Here is an 18,439-nt window from a genome sequence, read left to right as displayed (position 1 = left end):
TTACATTTTTTTATTTTATCTTTTATAGATTAGGAGGAAAGATTTCGCGTATTTACGCTGAATTTTATTATAGACACGTTCCGAGAAATGTTTTTTTTTTTATTGTTTTTGGAAGAAATGTTATTTGCAATTTAATATTCGTGAAATTATAATAATTTTTAATAAACATTAATTTTATAAATAATTAATAGAAAATTTTTGATTATTTTTATCTCTATTATTATTATTATTATAATTGTAATAATTATTATTGTTGTTGTTATTATCTATCTCCTTTTTTTTAATAAGTTAACAATATTATAATTATAATTAAACTATTAGGAATAATTTAATTAATAATTATTATTCGTTATGAATTCGAAATAAACCATTTAATTATTATTATATTATAATATTTACTATATAATATAATTATAATAATAATAATTATTATTATTATTATTATTATTATTATTATTATTATTATTAATATTTTTATTATTATTTATAATTTGATTTATATTTGCCAAGCAATGATTCGTAATTATTTTTCATTTACAGTTATTCATATAATTTTAATTTTTTTTTTTTAAATTTCTTGTCTAACAATAATTATTAATTAACAAAAATTAATAATCGTTATAATAAATAGTGCATTAAAATTAATTAAAAAAAAAATGTGATAAAAAGTGTAAAAACAAATGGAGAAAAAAAAAGTGAAAAAGAGGTGAACAATATTTTTCTTTTCTGTTTTTTTTTTTTGTTTGGACAAAAAAAAAAGTTTATAACGGAAAATTTTTAAACGATTTGAATTTTCGGGAAAGTTCGGAATTTGTTTACAAACTCTTTATTCTCTCTCTCTCTATATATATATAAATGTATATTGTGAGAAGGACCAAAGTTCGACTGTATAAATTGTATATTAGACTTTTATAATAAATATATATATATGTGTGTTATACATATATATATATATAAAGTTTTGAAATTCTTAAACGTTTATTCGAGTGTGCGATGCGTCACATGAAAAACGATCATATCAATCTTGCTCGTTGGCAATGAAGAAGGACAATAATTTTCATTGTAAATTTTGTTATTGTTGTTTCAAGTCTTGATCTCTACATGTATTCGCATTGTGTCTTCCCGGTTTACGTTAGCGCACCACATATACAACTACAACCGGTGTTGCCTTACGTGTGAGTTCCTATATATATATATATATATGTATATGTTAATTATATATATCTAATTATAAGTCCATTCACTTCTTCCTTTTGACTTGTTCATCGTAGAGGTCGAAAAACCAGTTTTCTTAATATTTATTTATTCCCAATTTCTTTGCTGTATATTCCAAATTTACTTTGTTCAAGTTTTTCTTTTTTCTTTATAAAGTAATTAAAAATATATTTTAAAAAAGTGAAATTAATTTTTTAAAAAAATTGAATATATAAAAAATGAGGTAAAGGAATCTGTAATTTAAATTAATAATAATAATATTATTATTATAAAAATTATTTAATTTTCTTTACTTTTCTATTTTCTATACTTTCAATTTTCTAAATAAATTATTTAAAATTATTAATAAATTATTAAGTAATTATCAATTAATTAATAAAATATTATTATTTCTTTATTAATTATTATTAATTATTTATTATTTGTTATTTATTAATTATTTATTATTTACCATTTATTATTTATTAATTAGTTATTAATTATTTATCTTCTATTTCGGTATAATTTATTTATTTTTCTTTTTTAATTTCTTATTTTTAATTCGCTTAATTTTTGCTAATTATTTTATTTTAATTTAACATAAAATTTTTCCCATCTTTTCATGAGGAAATTTAAAATCATTGTTTTTTTTCCCCCCCTCGAGGTACAATATTGTATTTAATTAAAATTAATTTAATAATGAATGATGTCGAATCAAAATATTTTTGTTTACTTTTTTGATTTCAATGAAATTTTCTCAATTTTCATTGATTCCAAATGAAATTAATTTCTCTAGTTTATTAACTGAGTTAAATTTTCGACGAATTAGCTAATGGTAAAATTTTCAATAAATTCTGCTATTCCAATAAAAAAAAATTTTAATTTGAAAAAAAAATATTTTCTGAAAAATAAAAAAATTGTTTTCTTAATATTTACTAATTTTTATAAAAATTATAATCATATCACAAATTACAACTTTGGATCACAAGACACTCAACTATTTAATTATTATAATAAATAATTTTAATAAAGTTTTAATAAAATATTAAAATAAAGTTAATAATAAATTAGTTATTAAATTATTGTAAATTATTAAAATTATTATTATTAATAATTTAAATAAATAATTAGGTAATTATAAATAATTTAAATAAATAATTAATTATAAATAATTTCAATAATTTATTAATAAATTTAGCTGTTTAATTAGTATCATATAAAGAGTGAAACATTTTTTTCCGGTAAAAAAAAACTATTTAATTATTATAAATAATTTTAATAAAGTTTTAATAAAATATTAAAATAAAGTTAATTATAAATTAGTTATTAAATTATTGTAAATTATTAAAATTATTATTATTAATAATTTAAATAAATAATTAATTATAAATAATTTTCAATAATTTATTAATAAATTTAGCTGTTTAATTAGTATCATATAAAGAGTGAAACATTTTTTTTCCGATTAAAAAAAAAAACCAAAATTTTAGTATTACATGAAAATAAACTTGATTCTGAATAAAAGATGAATTTTAATAAATTTGAAAATAAAAATAATTCTATAGTATTATACTATATAGACGTGAGTGGAATGTAAAAAATAGTTTTTATATATCTTGAGATATAGTTGTGGTTACACAATATTTTTTTATTTTATCATTAGATCTTCTGGTATTAAAAAGAAAGAAAAAAAAAAAAAACTTGGTTACTTTGAGATCACAGGAGAAGACTTTGTGATATTTCGTTGAGATCAAGAACGCTTATCGCACGTATGTCGGAAACCTAATCATGTCTTTAACCCTACGTTTCTCGTTCGCGTAAGCAAAATAATAGTGCTTTCATATTACATTTGAAATGTTAACTGACACTTGGAGGTCATTAAACGAGACGTTAAAAAATCTTTTTTTTTCAGTTTCCAATTCAGACACAATCTCATAATAAATAAAATTTTCTTCTTAAATTGATTAATTTTGAATTTAAAAAAAAAATAATTCATTAAAAGAAATAATATTCTGTTTGGTAAATTTTACTAAATTATTATTAAATGAATAATCAAACAAAATAAACAATTAATAATTGTATTAAATTAATTAATATTAATTAACATTAAATTGTATTATTAATTTATTTGTTATTAATTAAGTTAAAAATTAATTAATAAATTATATTAAATTAATTTTCATTAATTTATTTATTATATTAATTATTGACAAAGTGAAAATTTCTTTTTTCCACATTTTTTGAAAATTGAAATAAATAATTTAGTAAAATAATAAATTGTTATTATTGAATGAAAAAAAAGAAGGGAACAAAGTGCAATGTACTCTTTGTATTTTTATTTACTGCGGTGAATTTTATGATTTCAAGTATATTCATTGAATAATCGATGAGACAGGAAGCTTTTGTGCATTATAACGGTATTATTGATCGAGACAATATCATTGTCAACTGATGCAGCATCTTAAAGAGTGCATTCATGTATTTTGAGAACAAAAAATATTTTTTTTATTTCAAAATTTTTAAATTAAATTTTTTTTCCCCATTGTAAATTTTTATTTACTTATTTTTTTTTTGTTTTTTTATCATTGTAAATTTTTTATTTATTTGTTTATTTTTTTTACAATTGTAAATTTTTATTTATTTGTTTATTTTTTTACAATTGTAAATTTTTATTTGTTTATTTTTTTTACAATTGTAAATTTTAATTTTCTTTATTTCAAAAAAAAGTGGAAATTTATTTTTTGTCGTAAAAATATTGTATAATTTAAAAAAAAAAAAAAAAATTTGGAAGAAAAAAAAGGGATTTTGCATGAAAGTTATAAGTTTGGTATATACTTTATTATCGGGTAAACACGTCGTTCTTTTGCCTCGTTATCGTGCCAATCTTGCGCGCTCACTAACCATTTTGACTTGGCAGACTAACTCGCTAATTCATCCGGCAAGTTTCACATTACCAAAACGGATGCTTTCGAATCTTTGCATTTATCATTTGCATGTTAAATAAAGTAAATATAAAAAAAAAAAAAATAGTTCCAGGACTTTTTTTTAAAAAAAAATTTTTCTTGCAATTGCAGGCACAATAATTAAATATTAATTAATTGAATAATATATATAATTATTAAATTATAATAAAATTAATTATATTAAAAAAATTATAAACAATTGTTGTAATTTGTATTATAATTTAATTTAATTATTAATTTTACTACAATTTAATTTATTATTAATTTTATTACAATTTAATTAATTATTAATTTAATTATAAAATTTAATTATAATTTTTGATGGTTTTTAATTATTGATTTTAGTGACAATTTAGTTGTAAATTTTTTTTTTTTGGGGAAATAAAATAAGTTGCATCTTAATTTTTTTTTTTTTGAAAGTTTCGAAATTACATATTATGTGTTGTATCATAATAACTGCGATAGGTTCAATGTCTCTCTAGATAGGAGGTAATTTATTCCTCGACTCTTTTCACACACGGAATCGGTCTCTATATATAAAGTGACGCAACATCCTTTACAAAAAAATAAATTAACCCATAAATATATCTCCTTCACATGCCCCGGAAAAAAGATCTCTGACTAAGCAACATATAGTTACACGCACTGCACACTTGTGCGCGTGTATTTTTAAATACAAAGAGAGAAAGAAAAAAAAAATTAATTATTCGTAATTTTTTATTATTTTTTTCAAAAAATGTTTGACAAAGAATTTTTGAGGAAAATTTTCGAAAATTTTTTCTTTTTTGTATATCTAACGTATTATATATATATATTTCTCTCTCTCTCTCTCTCTCTCTCTCTCTCTCTCTCTCTCTCTCTCTCTCTCTCTCTCTCTCTCTCTCTCTCTCTCTCTCTCTTCTTATGCCATCTGCTTTATTCACAAAATGAAGGTCTAACGTTCTGCCGAAGTGGTTCCCTACTAATTCTGACGTATATGTGAATGGCCGTTGAAATTGACCTTGAACGACAATATGACTTCTACGAACTGCGCCTCCGTAATATTTCTTAATTTTTTTTTTTTTTTTTTTTTCCTACCGCGGCTTAAAACGCTTACACGTGCGAGTTCAACGCTATTTTGAAACTCCTCCAATATTAAATTTGGAATCATCAATATTGGATATACAAATACATATATATTTATGTATATCTGAAATTAATTTAAAAAAAAAAAAATTCTATATTTTATATGATAGAAATTAGAATATTTACATTTTCGTACAATATGACAGAAACTAGAATATATTGTAAATTATATAATTAAAAAAATACCAAAAATTAGTTTGAAAGCTGAAAAATTATATTAAATATCGGCTGAGTTGTAATTTTACACTGAAAAAAATTACATTCTAAATTTGGAAATATGTGTCAAAAAAAAGATTTCTTTGAATTAAAGAAACCAATTTCTTTGGTTTCAAAGAAAATTTATCTAATTCAAAGATAAATTTCCTGATTCAAAAGAAAATTTTCTTTAAATAAAAGAAATTTGTGCATTAAATCAAAGCAAATTCTAAAATTAATATACACTGAAAAAAAAAATTTATTTGATTCAAATACTCGATTACTTGAGTATTATTAAATAAATATTTATTTGAACCAAATAATTTTTATTTGAATTAAATAAATTGTATTTGAACCAATAATTTCTGTATTTGAAAAAAATTACATTCTAAATTTGGAAATATGTGTCTGAAAAAAGATTTCTTTGATTTAAAGAAACCAATTTCTTTGGATTCAAAGAAAATTTGTCTAATTCAAAGATAAATTTCCTGATTCAAAAGAAAATTTTCTTTAAATAAAAGAAATTTGTGCATTAAATTAAAGCAAATTCTAAAATTAATATACACTGAAAAAACAAAATGTATTTGATTCAAATACTCGATTACTTGAGTATTATCAAATGAATATTTATTTGAATCAAATAATTTTTATTTGAATTAAATAAATTGTATTTGAACCAATAATTTCTGTATTTGAAACAAATATCATTTAATTGACGCACAAATAATAATTATTTGATACAAATAAATATTTATTTGATAATAGTCAAGTAATCGAGTATTTGAATCAAATAAATTTTTTTTTCAGTGTAGAATCAAAGAAACATTTATTTGAATTAAATAAAAAAATTTTTTTGAAACGAAGATAATTTTTTTTTTGAAACAAATAAATTTTCTTTGTATCAAAGAAATTTTTTTTTTTAAATAGAAATTTCTCTATTTAATAAATATTTAACGAGAGAAATTCTTGGACTTCTTTTTATCATATATTGTGGGGGTCATTTGGGTGGGTCATATTAATACAGAGAATCTGCCTCTATTAATGGCACGAAGAAGTTCAAAAGCAATTATATGCGAATCTACGTAAAATGCATTTATCACCGGGATATTGTTACTAGGTACATACACTGAAAAAAAAAAAAAATTATTTGATTCAAATAATCGATTACTAATAATTATTTACTTCAACCAAATAATTTTTATTTGAATTAAATTTTAAATACAGAAATTATTGGTTTAAATAAAATTTAAATCAAATAAAAATTATTTGGTCAAACAAATTTATTTAATAGTCAAGTAATTGAGTATTAAAATCAAATACATTTTTTTGTACTAAAATACTAAAATTATATTTATTTTTAATCATTAACTTAAAATTATAATAATTTTTATTTTGCTATATACACTCAGAGAAATGGTATATTTGTCTCCGAGCCTATACTAACTCATTTATTTGTTGCAAATATATTTTATTTTATTTAAATAAAAAATTTATTTGATACAAAGAAAAATTTATTTCTAACAAATAAAATTTTTATTTACGCCAAATAAATAAGTTAGTAGGCTCTGAGACAAATATTTGTTTATTTAATTCAAATATATTTTATTTGATTCAAATAAATTATTTCTCTGGGTGTTCAAAAAAAAAAAATTGTTTCTTTAATTTCATAATAATTATGTATGAAATCATTATATGCATTGATAATAATATATACATTGATGCAAATTATGACAATAAAAATAATATAGAATTATCGCATTACATAGCGATCTAAAGAATTTGAGGCTTTCTCCTCTGCCGCGAAGGACGGCCTGGATCACTAAAGATACACTGCAAAAATACGACACGTGCTCAGAAAATAATGTTGACTCATCCGTATTTTAAAGACGTTAAAAAAAAAAAAAAAAGTGTTGAATTCCTCTTGTAAATATTATAATACAAGATTTTTTTTATTAAAATATTTTCATTTTTCTCCCAGAGATCTAATTAATTAATTAATATTAATAATATTATTTATAGGAAAAATTATTTAATATTTTTTTATTTATTTTATTAATTGAAGAAAAATTTTGTATTTATTATCCACAGGCTTTTTTTTTAATTACTTTTTTTTTTTTTATCAAAGAGAGGTATGGGGAAAAAAAGTGCGGGAGAGACTTGTCCCTCATTTTGCTGGTTTATGTTATAAACACGAAAAAAAAAGTGTATTCGTCGGCACGAAGCAGATTACCTTTATTCGGAAAGTACCGCGCGCTCAGTTTCTGCTTCGTGTACGTTTTATACATTTTACATATAAATTTATATGGGTGTGTGTGTGTGTACATAAATAACGTGCATCTACACTTGGGTAAAATTTTAAGCGGAAGCGAGTCATATACCTGACGACGTGTATATATATATATTCATCCATTCGCCACTTTCCCTTTTCAAAATCGATTTTGGCGCCGAGCGTCCCGACGCTCCCATATAACGTCGGTCGACGTCGCTTCACGGTCAGGACCGTACTTTCACACTATAAAGAGAGCTTGAACCTTTTTTCAATGTCAGCTCTCCTTCAACTTCCTCTTTCGCATTTTTTTTTTTTTATTTTCATTTTATTAAAATTCCCGAGAATTTGCAAATTGGTATAAGAAGTAAAACTAAATATAAATTGAATTTTAAATATAAATAGAAAATTATTTTCGGTCCAAAATATTCACAGGGAAAAAATGGAAAAAATTTACTACGAAAATAGTAAAATTTATTCCTGAAATAGTAGAAATTATTTCGAAAATAGTAAATTTCACTATTTTCTGAGTAAAAATTACCAGAAATGCGCAGAAACTATGTCACGAATTTTAAGAAATTAGATCGCGGAATTTGCGAAATTAAATAACGAATTTTCTAAACTTGAGAAAGTAAATCACAGATTCTACGATTTTAGATCACGAATTCGTGTATTCTAAATCACGAATTCTATATGATTCTTGGTTTGCGGTTTACGTAAAAATAGATCGCGTATGTCGAGAAATTAGATCGCGGATTCAACGAGACTAAATCGCGGAATTTACGAAATTATATCACGGATTTCGCGAAACTAAATCTGTAAAATCAGATCGATAATTCCGCGGAATTAGACCGCGGATTCTTAGATTCTAAATCACGGATCCCACGATTCTAGATCGCGGATTACTCAAAAGTAGATCACGAATTCCGCGAAACTATGTCACGGATTTTCAGAAATTAAATGTCGGATTCAGCGAAACTAGATCGCGGAATTTGCGAAATTAAATCGCGGATTGTACGATTCTAGATCACGGATTCAGCGGAACTGAATCGCAGATTTTAAATCACAGATTTTAGGTCGCGGAATTTGCGAAATTAAATCACAAATTTCGCGAAACTGAGGAAGTAAATCGCAGATTCTACGATATTAGATGTCACGTATGTGGAGAAATTAGATCGCGGATTCATAGAATCTAAATCGCGGAATTTACGAAATTATATCACGAATTTTGCGAAACTAAATCATGAATTTTGTGAAAGTTTATCGCACGGATTCCGCGAAGCTTTTCACGGTTTTAACGATTGTATAGGTCGCGGATTTCGTAAAATCAATTCGCCAATTCCGCAAAACTAGATCGCGGATACTTAGATTCTAAATCACGGATTCTACGATTCTAGATCGCGGTTTACGCTAAAGTAGATTACGAATTCCGCGAAACTGTTTTACGGATTTTTAGAAATTAAATCGCGGAATTTGCGAAATTAAATCACGAATTTCGCGAAACTGATGAAGTAAATCGCGGATTCTACGATATTAGATAACGAATTCCTGGATTCTAAAATTCTAAATCACGAATTCTATACGATTCTTGGTTTGCGGATTACGTAAAAATATATCACGTATGTGGAGAAATTAGATCGCGGATTCATCGAAACTAAATCGTGGAATTTACGAAATTATATCACGAATTTCGTGAAACTAAATCATGAATTTTGTTTATCGCACGGATTCCGCGAAGCTTTTCACAGTTTTAACGATTGTATAGGTCGCGGATTTCGTAAAATTAAATCGCCAATTCCGCGAAACTAGATCGCGGATACTTAGATTCTAAATCACGGATTCTACGATTCTAGATCGCAGATTACGTAAAAGTAGATTATGAATTCCGCGAAACTACGTCACGGATTTTCAGAAATTAAATGGCGAATTCAGCGAAACTAGATCGCGGAATTTGCGAAATTAAATCACGAATTTCGAGAAACTGAGGAATTAAATCGCGGATTCAGCGAAACTGAATCGCAGATTTTAAATCACGGATTCTAAGTCGCGGATTTCGCGAAATTAGATCGCGAATTCCGCGGAACTAGATCGCGGATTGTACGATTCTTCGTCACGGATTTTACGATTGTATAGGTCCCGGGTTTTATAAAATTAAATCGCCAATTCCGTGGAACTATATCGCGAATTGTACGATTTTAAATCACGAATTTCGCGAAACTAGATCACGGATTTTGTAAAAGTTAATCACGGTTTCTACGACTCTATTTTGCGAAACTAAATCACGGATTCTACAATTCTAGACCGCGGATTTTGCGAAACTAAATCACAGATTCTACGATTCTAATTCACGGATGTCGCGAAATTAAAATCACGGATTCCACGGAACTATATCGCGGATTTTACGAAATTAGATGACCGTTTCCATGTAATATGTAATATAAGGTAAATGATTAGAATAATAAATACCCAAGTATTTATTCTTCATTTTCTAATTTATTTATTTTTTTTTTTTAATTTATTTAAGTCTAAAACATTGTTTTTGATAATTTACAAGTTAAAATTTTTTTCCATTCTATTTAAAGAAGCTTTTTTTTAATACACTATAAATTGTAGCCAATTATATTGATTTCAACCGACGTTCAACAAACGTTTTTGAGCAACTTTTAAATGAATCTGATATCAAGCCATTCGCGTGTTTTGTTGAGTCTGCTTTAAACTCCACAGTGCTTTAACTAGAAAACAAAATTTTAACAAAAAAAAAAAAAAACGAACCTTCTTTAATTAAAAAAAAAATAAATCCCAAATTTTGCAAAAAAAAATGTTATTTTTAATAATGATTAAAAAAATTTAAATACTTACTTCAAAGAAAAAAAAATTTGATTCAAATAATCGGTTACTTGAGTATTATCAAATAATAATTTATTTATATTAAATAATTATCAATGAAATAATAATAATATTAATATAATAATTAATTAATATTAATATAATAATTAATTAATATTAAAAATAATTATTGTTATTATCAATATTATACATTATTATTTTTTTTTTATACAAATTGTGAATAACTTTTTTTTTATAAAATTAATTTTTTTGTTTTAATTAATTATAATATATTTGTTCCGATTATAATAATTTATTATCTCAATGCACCCAGAATATTATATATACATATCATTACGATTTCTTTCTCACAGCAAGCAACACTTCCTCCTCCTCCACCTCCACCTTTTCCAATCCCGTGTGTATAAGAGTGGACAAACAAGACCTCCCTGAAAGTTGGGTCGCGAGACAATCATCTTTTTTTTTCGATTTGAATGGCTCTTTGAGAATCGTATCAAATCCCATCTATGAGAATTGCGCAAGATCAGTAAATCCCAACCTTCGTTTACCAACTTACATTTTTTTTCCGCACCTTTTTTTTTTTACTCTTCTCATCCTCTATTCTATGATTGGATGAAAACGGATACTGAAAAAAATTCCCTGAAAAGCTTTTTTTTTGTTTGTTAATAAAAAAACCTATTTTTTAGTTTTGCAAACAATTGTTGTTTTTGACAATGGGATGGTTTCATATTAATCGATAAAAAATTAAAAAATATAATTAAACCAAAATTAAATTTTTAAATTATTATTATTATTTAATTATTTAATTAATTTATTTGTAATAATTTTTTTTTTTTAGCAAATTTTGGTAAATTATTTAGGCTAATTGCATGTTTTTTATAATTATCCCCTTATAATTAGAATTTGAAGTTTTTTTTTTTTTTTTTTTGAAAAAATTATTCTTCGAAAAAGTAAATTTATATTTTTTGTGTAAAATTATCAAGAATCAAGATAAGCAACATTGTATCCAATAATCATGATGAGGCTAATAATTTGTAATTAGGAAACGAGTAAACTACAAGGAAGAATTCTAAATGAGTGACATTAATAATATCCTTGAAATTTTGTGACGTTTCTTATTAGATATACAATATTTTTTTAATGGTGTTTTCGATAATATCAAAAAATAGAAAGAGATAAAAAATAAGGATTATTATTTTTCGAAATTTTTTACAATTAGTGATTTTATCATTAAAAGAATTATAAATTACAATCGTTCTTTTTTTTTTTATTAAATTTTAACAAAGACACAAAAATTAGTTCAATTTTTTATTTTTATTAAAAAAAAAAATTTTCTGTTTATTTAAAAATAAAAAAAAAATTTATAAATTTTAAAAATAAAAAAAAAAATTATATATTATATTCTATTTAAAAATAAAAAAAAAATTATAAATTATTTTTATATTTAAAAATGCCAAATATATGAATTTTGATTAACTTTTGTTTCGATTGTTTAACTTGATTCTTTTTTAAGGGAAGAAGTAAAAAAAAAATTATTGAAAAAAAAATTATTACAAAAATCAAAATGAGAATATTAGTAAGGAAAAAAAAAATTTTGGGGGGGGGGCAAAATACACACACACGAAATATGAATTAGGTGCACACGTGCAATCTGCTCTCTCAAGCCGGCTTTTTTACGAGACAAGGACGAATAACAGACGCCGGCTAATCACTTGGACGATGACTAACTATCAGGAGGCAAAATGAAGAAAAAGTAGAGAGGGGATCAAGGTCTTCCATTCTCGTTTCATTCGTTTTGCTTTCTTTCCACTTCTGCTCTACATTTCAGAGAGCCCATATATTGGAACAATACATACAATCTCTCTTCCATTCAGAAAAAGTTTCCTGTCTTCCTTCCTCTCCTCTTCTTTGAACCAAAAAAAAAAAAAAAAAAACAAAAAAAAGTCCTCGGAAAATATTAAAAAAACAATTTTTTACACGTTTTTTCTATTATTAATTTAATAATTTTAAAAAATTGTTTCTAAAAGAATAATAAAAAAATTACGAAAAAAAAGAAATTTTTGTATTTGAAATTATTTTCGTGTTTTTTTGCTAATAATGTCAAATTTGTGTAAATTGAAAGAGGCACAAACTTTGACTTTTTTTTTTTTTATTCTTGTCGGAAGCACGAGTCTATATCTTTGTCCCTTTCATTAGGGCAATTTGCCCAGTTCAACAACCCAAACTTATTATTATCGGCACGAAAACATTTTTGCTTTTTTTTTTCCTCCCATCGATTATAATTTTCAAAACGATTTCCGCTTATCAGTTGAATTTTAATTTTTTTTATATTTAAAAGTCGTCTCTTTTTTATTTCTATATAAAAAATAAAATATAGAAACATAAAATAAAATTAAACTAAATAAATAATTAAATTAAATAAAAATTAAATAAAAATTAAATAAAAATTAAATTAAATAAAAATTAAATAAAAATTAAATAAAATAAAAATTAAAATAAAAACAAAAATGTAAAAACGTATTATTATATTTTATATGAAATTTTTTTTTTTTTTTTTATTAAAAATGAATGACTAAGATTCTGAACTTGAGTATATATAAATGTTGTTGGTATTGGTCTTATCTTTAGAGAATGATATCGTCTTTCTATTTCTCAGCTCTTTAAGAGCATTTATATATATTGTTGTTGAATAACTAACATGTGTGTGTGTGTTTTATTTGCTTTCAGCAGTGGTGCCGCAAATAAAATCTTAATGAGTAATGTGCCACCTCACATCACACTCGACGATGTCCAACAATTGCTTTCAAATTATGGACAAATTCAGAACATTGAAAAAGTTGCATCGCGCGATCCAGTCTCGCAAAGTATTCACGCCGTTTTCGAAACCGTCGAACAAGCACATCAGTGAGTATATCATTTTTTCTTTCTTTATTTTTCAAATTATTTCATTTTAATTTTACCATCAATTTTTGTTAAAAATAATAATTATAATAAATAATAATTATTATGAATAATAATAGTAATAATAATAAAACGTTTTTTAAAATAATAAATTTTTGTAGAAAAAAAATTATTTTTTTTTATAATCCAAAGAGATTTTTGAAAAAGCAAATTTTGAATACTAGGATTTTTAGAAACAAAAAAATTTTTCTATTTTTAATTCTCCAATGGTATTTTTTTTTTTTCAAATTTTTCATTTGATATTCACAACCTGGAACATTTGGGCAATTGTTGTATGCAGACAATTTGTCAGAAAAAACCAGGAAAATAAAAATGGAGGGTCCCGTACCGATCATGATAATTTATAGTGATTTCGGATCCGTTTTATCCATCAACAGATTTTTAATTACAAAAAAAAGGATATTTTATTGATTTAATCATTTTTTTTCGATATTTTTATTCCTATTTTTAATATTTGTTTCTTTTTGGTTTTCAGTATAAAATTATTATATAATTTTCAATGTAAAGAAAATGAAATTTTTATAATTATTACAGAAATTTTGAAAATAGAAATTTAATTTCAAAAATACTCCAATTAATAAGAAAAAAAAATATTATATAATTTTCAATGTAAAGAAAATGAAATTTTTATATTTATTACGAAAATTTGGAAAATAGAAATTTAATTTCAAAAATAATCCAATTAACAAGAAAAAAAAGTATATAACTTTCAATGTAAAGAAAATTAATTTTTTATATTTATTACGGAAATTTTGAAAATAGAAATTTAATTTCAAAAATAATTCAATTAACAGGAAACAAAAAATATTATATAATTTTCAATGTAAAGAAAATGAAATTTTTATATTTATTACGGAAATTTTGAAAATAGAAATTTAATTTCAAAAATAATCCAATTAATTAAAAAAAATATATATATAATTTTCAATGTAAAAAAAATGAAATTTTTATATTTATTACCGAAATTTTGAAAAAAGAAATTTAATTCCAAAAATAATCCAATTAACAAGAAAAAAAAAATATTATATAATTTTCAAAATTAAAAAATGACTTTTTTTTATTTATTTAGAAAATTTAAAAATAGAAATTTTTTAAAAATTCAATTAACAAGAAAAAAACGAAATTAAAATTGACAAAATTTTTTCAGAGCTGCGAATCAATTGAACGGCTATGAATTTGAGGGAAATCCATTGAAAGTCGAAATGATGGGTGCCGAAGGACGACGAAGGGGTCGCAGTCAAAGAAGTGGCGTTGCTTTCTCAGGAATTCCCGGATCAGGACGTCAAACAGATTTTCCATTAAGAATTTTGGTTCAATCGGATATGGTTGGAGCTATTATCGGTCGTCAGGGCTCGACGATAAGGCAAATTACACAAATGACCCGCGCCCGAGTCGATGTACACAGAAAGGATAATGTCGGTTCATTGGAGAAGGCAATCACTATTTATGGAAATCCAGAAAATTGTACGAACGCTTGCAAAAAAATTCTCGAAGTTATGCAACAGGAAGCCACCAATACCAATAAAGGGTTAGTATTTATTTTTTTAATTTCCAATCAAAATTGTATTTTTAAATTATATAATTAAAAAGCCAAAAATTCCGAATCAACTTCAATATCAAAAAAAGAAAAATAATGTTTCAATTTTTATATTAAAAAAAAATTAATTAAATTATTTTTCAAAAAATATATTTTATTACTGAATTTATACAAATAAATTAATGATTTTTTTCCCCCTAAACAGTGAAATCACTCTGAAGATTCTTGCACACAATAATTTGATTGGTCGCATCATTGGAAAAGGAGGAAACACAATAAAAAGGATTATGCAGGATACGGATACAAAAATCACAGTGAGCAGTATCAATGATATTAACAGCTTCAATCTTGAGCGTATCATCACTGTCAAAGGATCAATTGACAATATGAGCAAGGCAGAGGCCATGATTTCACAAAAATTGCGTCAAAGTTACGAAAACGATCTCCAAGCAATGGCTGTAAGTTGAAAAAAAACTCGCCAAATTTTTTTTTTATTCTAAATAATATAAAATTAATGAAAAATTGAATATTAAAAAAATTGAAAATTAAAATAAATTGAATTAAATTTTTGATTTGATTGAGATGATTTTTTTTTTTTTTATTTAACAGCCACAAAGTATGATGTTCCCGGGTCTTCATCCAATGGCAATGATGTCAACGGCTGGAATGGGTTATAGTTCACGAGGACCAGGACTTTATGGTTCCGGACCAGCACCATATCCTTATCAAAGTAGTTTACCAACACAACAGGGAGCACCGGCAAGTGGTGACACTCAGGAAACGACATTTTTATACATTCCGAATAATAGTGTGGGCGCTATCATTGGAACTAAAGGTTCCCACATTAGAAATATTATCAGGTTTTCCGGTGCAAGCGTTAAAATTGCACCACTCGAACAGGATAAGCCAGCTGAACAACAAACGGAAAGAAAAGTCACTATCGTTGGATCGCCGGAATCTCAATGGAAGGTATGCTTTCGCCAATTTTTTTTATTTTTTTTTCTTCTTTCGATTTTTATATCAAGAATATTCCATTATTCTTTTTAATTAATATTTTTAGTTTTTAAAATTTTTTGCTTATTTATTAAATTATTTATTCATTTGTTAATTTATTAAAATATTCATTTATTTATTTGTTAATTTGTTTATTAGTTAATTTATTAATTTAACTTTTTAATTTTGTTTTGTTTCAATTTTGCATTTATTCACAACCTGTGACATTTGGGCAATTGTTGTATGCAGACAATTTGTCAGAAAAAACCAGGAATATAAAAATGGAGGGTCCCGTACCGATCGCGATATTTCTAGCGATGTCGGATCCGTTTTATCCATCGACAGATTTTTAATAACAAAAAAATATTTCTTCATTCAATTTTTTTCTTTATTATAGAAATTTTATTTCTTTTTTTAATATTTTTTTTTTCGTTTTACATTGATATTTTTTTTGATTTTGAAAAAAGAAATTATTTCCCTATTGAATTAAAAAAAAAAAATCTTCCTAATCAATTTTGGAAAAAAAAGTATCATTCACGTAGTTTATTGGAATTATTTTTATTTTTAATAATATATTAAGTTTACAGATTATAATAAATAAAATATAATACACAAATATTAAAAATTAAAATTCAATATTAATTTAATCGTTTTGAATTTTATTTCAGGCACAATATTTGATTTTCGAAAAAATGCGCGAAGAAGGATTCGTTGCTGGAACAGAAGATGTAAGATTGACAATTGAAATTCTCGTGCCAAGTGCTCAAGTTGGTAGAATCATTGGCAAGGGCGGTCAAAATGTACGTGAACTTCAACGTGTGACCGGAAGTGTTATTAAACTATCGGAACAACAAGCCACACCGCCAGCAGCCGATGAAGAGACAACTGTTCATATTATTGGTCCCTTCTTCTCCGTTCAAGTAAATTTTTCTCTTTTTATTAAAAATAAATTTTTCATCTCTTTTCAATTCAAATTTAAAAATTCAAAACCTGTGACATTTGGGCAATTGTTGTTTTATGAAAACAATTTGTCAGAAAAAATCAGGAAAATAAAAATGAAGAATCCCGTACCGATCATGATAATACCTAATGAATTCGGATCCGTTTTATTCATCGACAGATTTTTTTTTTATTACAAATAAAAAGGAAAAATTATTTTTAAAATATAAAATAAAAATCAATATTGATGAAAAAATTAAATAAAAATTCTCTTCACAGTCGGCTCAGAGAAGAATTCGTGCGATGGTCCTGCAACCAGCGGGTCCTGGAACTGGAACTGGCACCGTTGGCACTCGCGCTGGACGTGGTAGCAGCCAGGAAGGTGGAGTTCGTTCCCGAAGAGACGACAGTGCTACATCACAACCAGGAAGCACGACGCCACAACAAATTCCATCTCAACAATCGAGCTCGCCCACACAACAACAACAAAATCAGTAACGTTGACGATGCTCATCAAAAAGAAAAACAAAAAAAAAAAACTTACGCCAACTTACGCCTCACGAAATTCCATTTTACTCTGTCGAGGTGGTCTCGTTGCTCTTCAAAAAAAAAAAACTCTCGTCGTTCCTAACATCTCCAAAAAAAAAAGTCTCAAAATGACAAGAACCGTATTAAAATTTTTTTTTGTTTTTCCCAATCGGTTCAGAGACTTAAAAAAAAATCGCAAGCAAAACTTTTGGAATTTTTGACAATTTTCCAAAAAAATTTTCTCAAAATCTTGCAATTTTTTTTTTCTTTTTTTTTACAATTTATAAACGACGAAATTTTTCTGGACGTTTCCAGTTGAAAAAGAATTGTGAAGAATTTGAACCACCTCGTTGACAAAAAGTGGAGCAACGACGAAACACACACAACCATATTACCTCATTCATTACGGTTAAAGATTTAAAGGAAAAAAAAAAGAAAATATGATGATAATGGAAAAGTGAAATGAGATAACTGACTAAAGAGAAAAAAAAAGAAGGAAAAAAAAGGAACACTAATATTAAAGTTACAAATAATATACAGAGAAGTTAATTACACATTTTATGTTATAAAAAAACTGGTTAATACTACATTACACTATTACTACTACTATTATTGTCGCTACCATTAATTAATTAATTGGTAGTATTGTTTTTTTTTTCTTGAAATAGATTCAGTTCTTTTTACCGTTTTTTTTTCTTTTTTTAATTTTTTAGTTTAATCCACAGAGAGAGATTTTGAGATTCGGATCAGGCGATTCGAAAAAAAAAAAAACCCAAATCGGAGTTGTTTCAATGAGAGAAAGAGTGAGAGAATGAGAGAGAGAGAGAGAAAGTGTGAGAGAGCGACCCCTCGCGACGCAATACCAAAGAAGCGATTACGTTTTTCGTGTTA

At 24.8% G+C, this 18,439-nt stretch overlaps 1 protein-coding gene across 1 annotated transcript; it reads left to right on the top strand.

Annotated features, from left to right (window-relative positions):
- The first annotated feature begins 540 nt into the window (after window positions 1–540).
- On the top strand, window positions 541–18,236 carry LOC127284739 (insulin-like growth factor 2 mRNA-binding protein 1). Its single transcript, XM_051310371.1, has 8 exons — window positions 541–706; window positions 1,089–1,175; window positions 13,318–13,494; window positions 14,699–15,079; window positions 15,294–15,546; window positions 15,698–16,057; window positions 16,750–17,001; window positions 17,300–18,236. Exons 1-8 carry the CDS (start codon window positions 681–683, stop codon window positions 17,516–17,518), a joined length of 1,755 nt encoding a protein of 584 aa, XP_051166328.1. The 5' UTR covers window positions 541–680; the 3' UTR covers window positions 17,519–18,236.
- Window positions 18,237–18,439: the final 203 nt, after the last annotated feature.

Source organism: Leptopilina boulardi, unplaced genomic scaffold, assembly GCF_019393585.1.
Source record: "Leptopilina boulardi isolate dan_hultmark-lab unplaced genomic scaffold, ZJU_Lbou_2.1 LbouV2_325, whole genome shotgun sequence".
Classification (NCBI taxonomy): Eukaryota; Metazoa; Arthropoda; class Insecta; order Hymenoptera; family Figitidae; genus Leptopilina; species Leptopilina boulardi.
The sequence above is the reverse complement of the archived record's forward strand: the minus strand, read 5'-3'. Positions and strand labels throughout refer to the sequence as shown.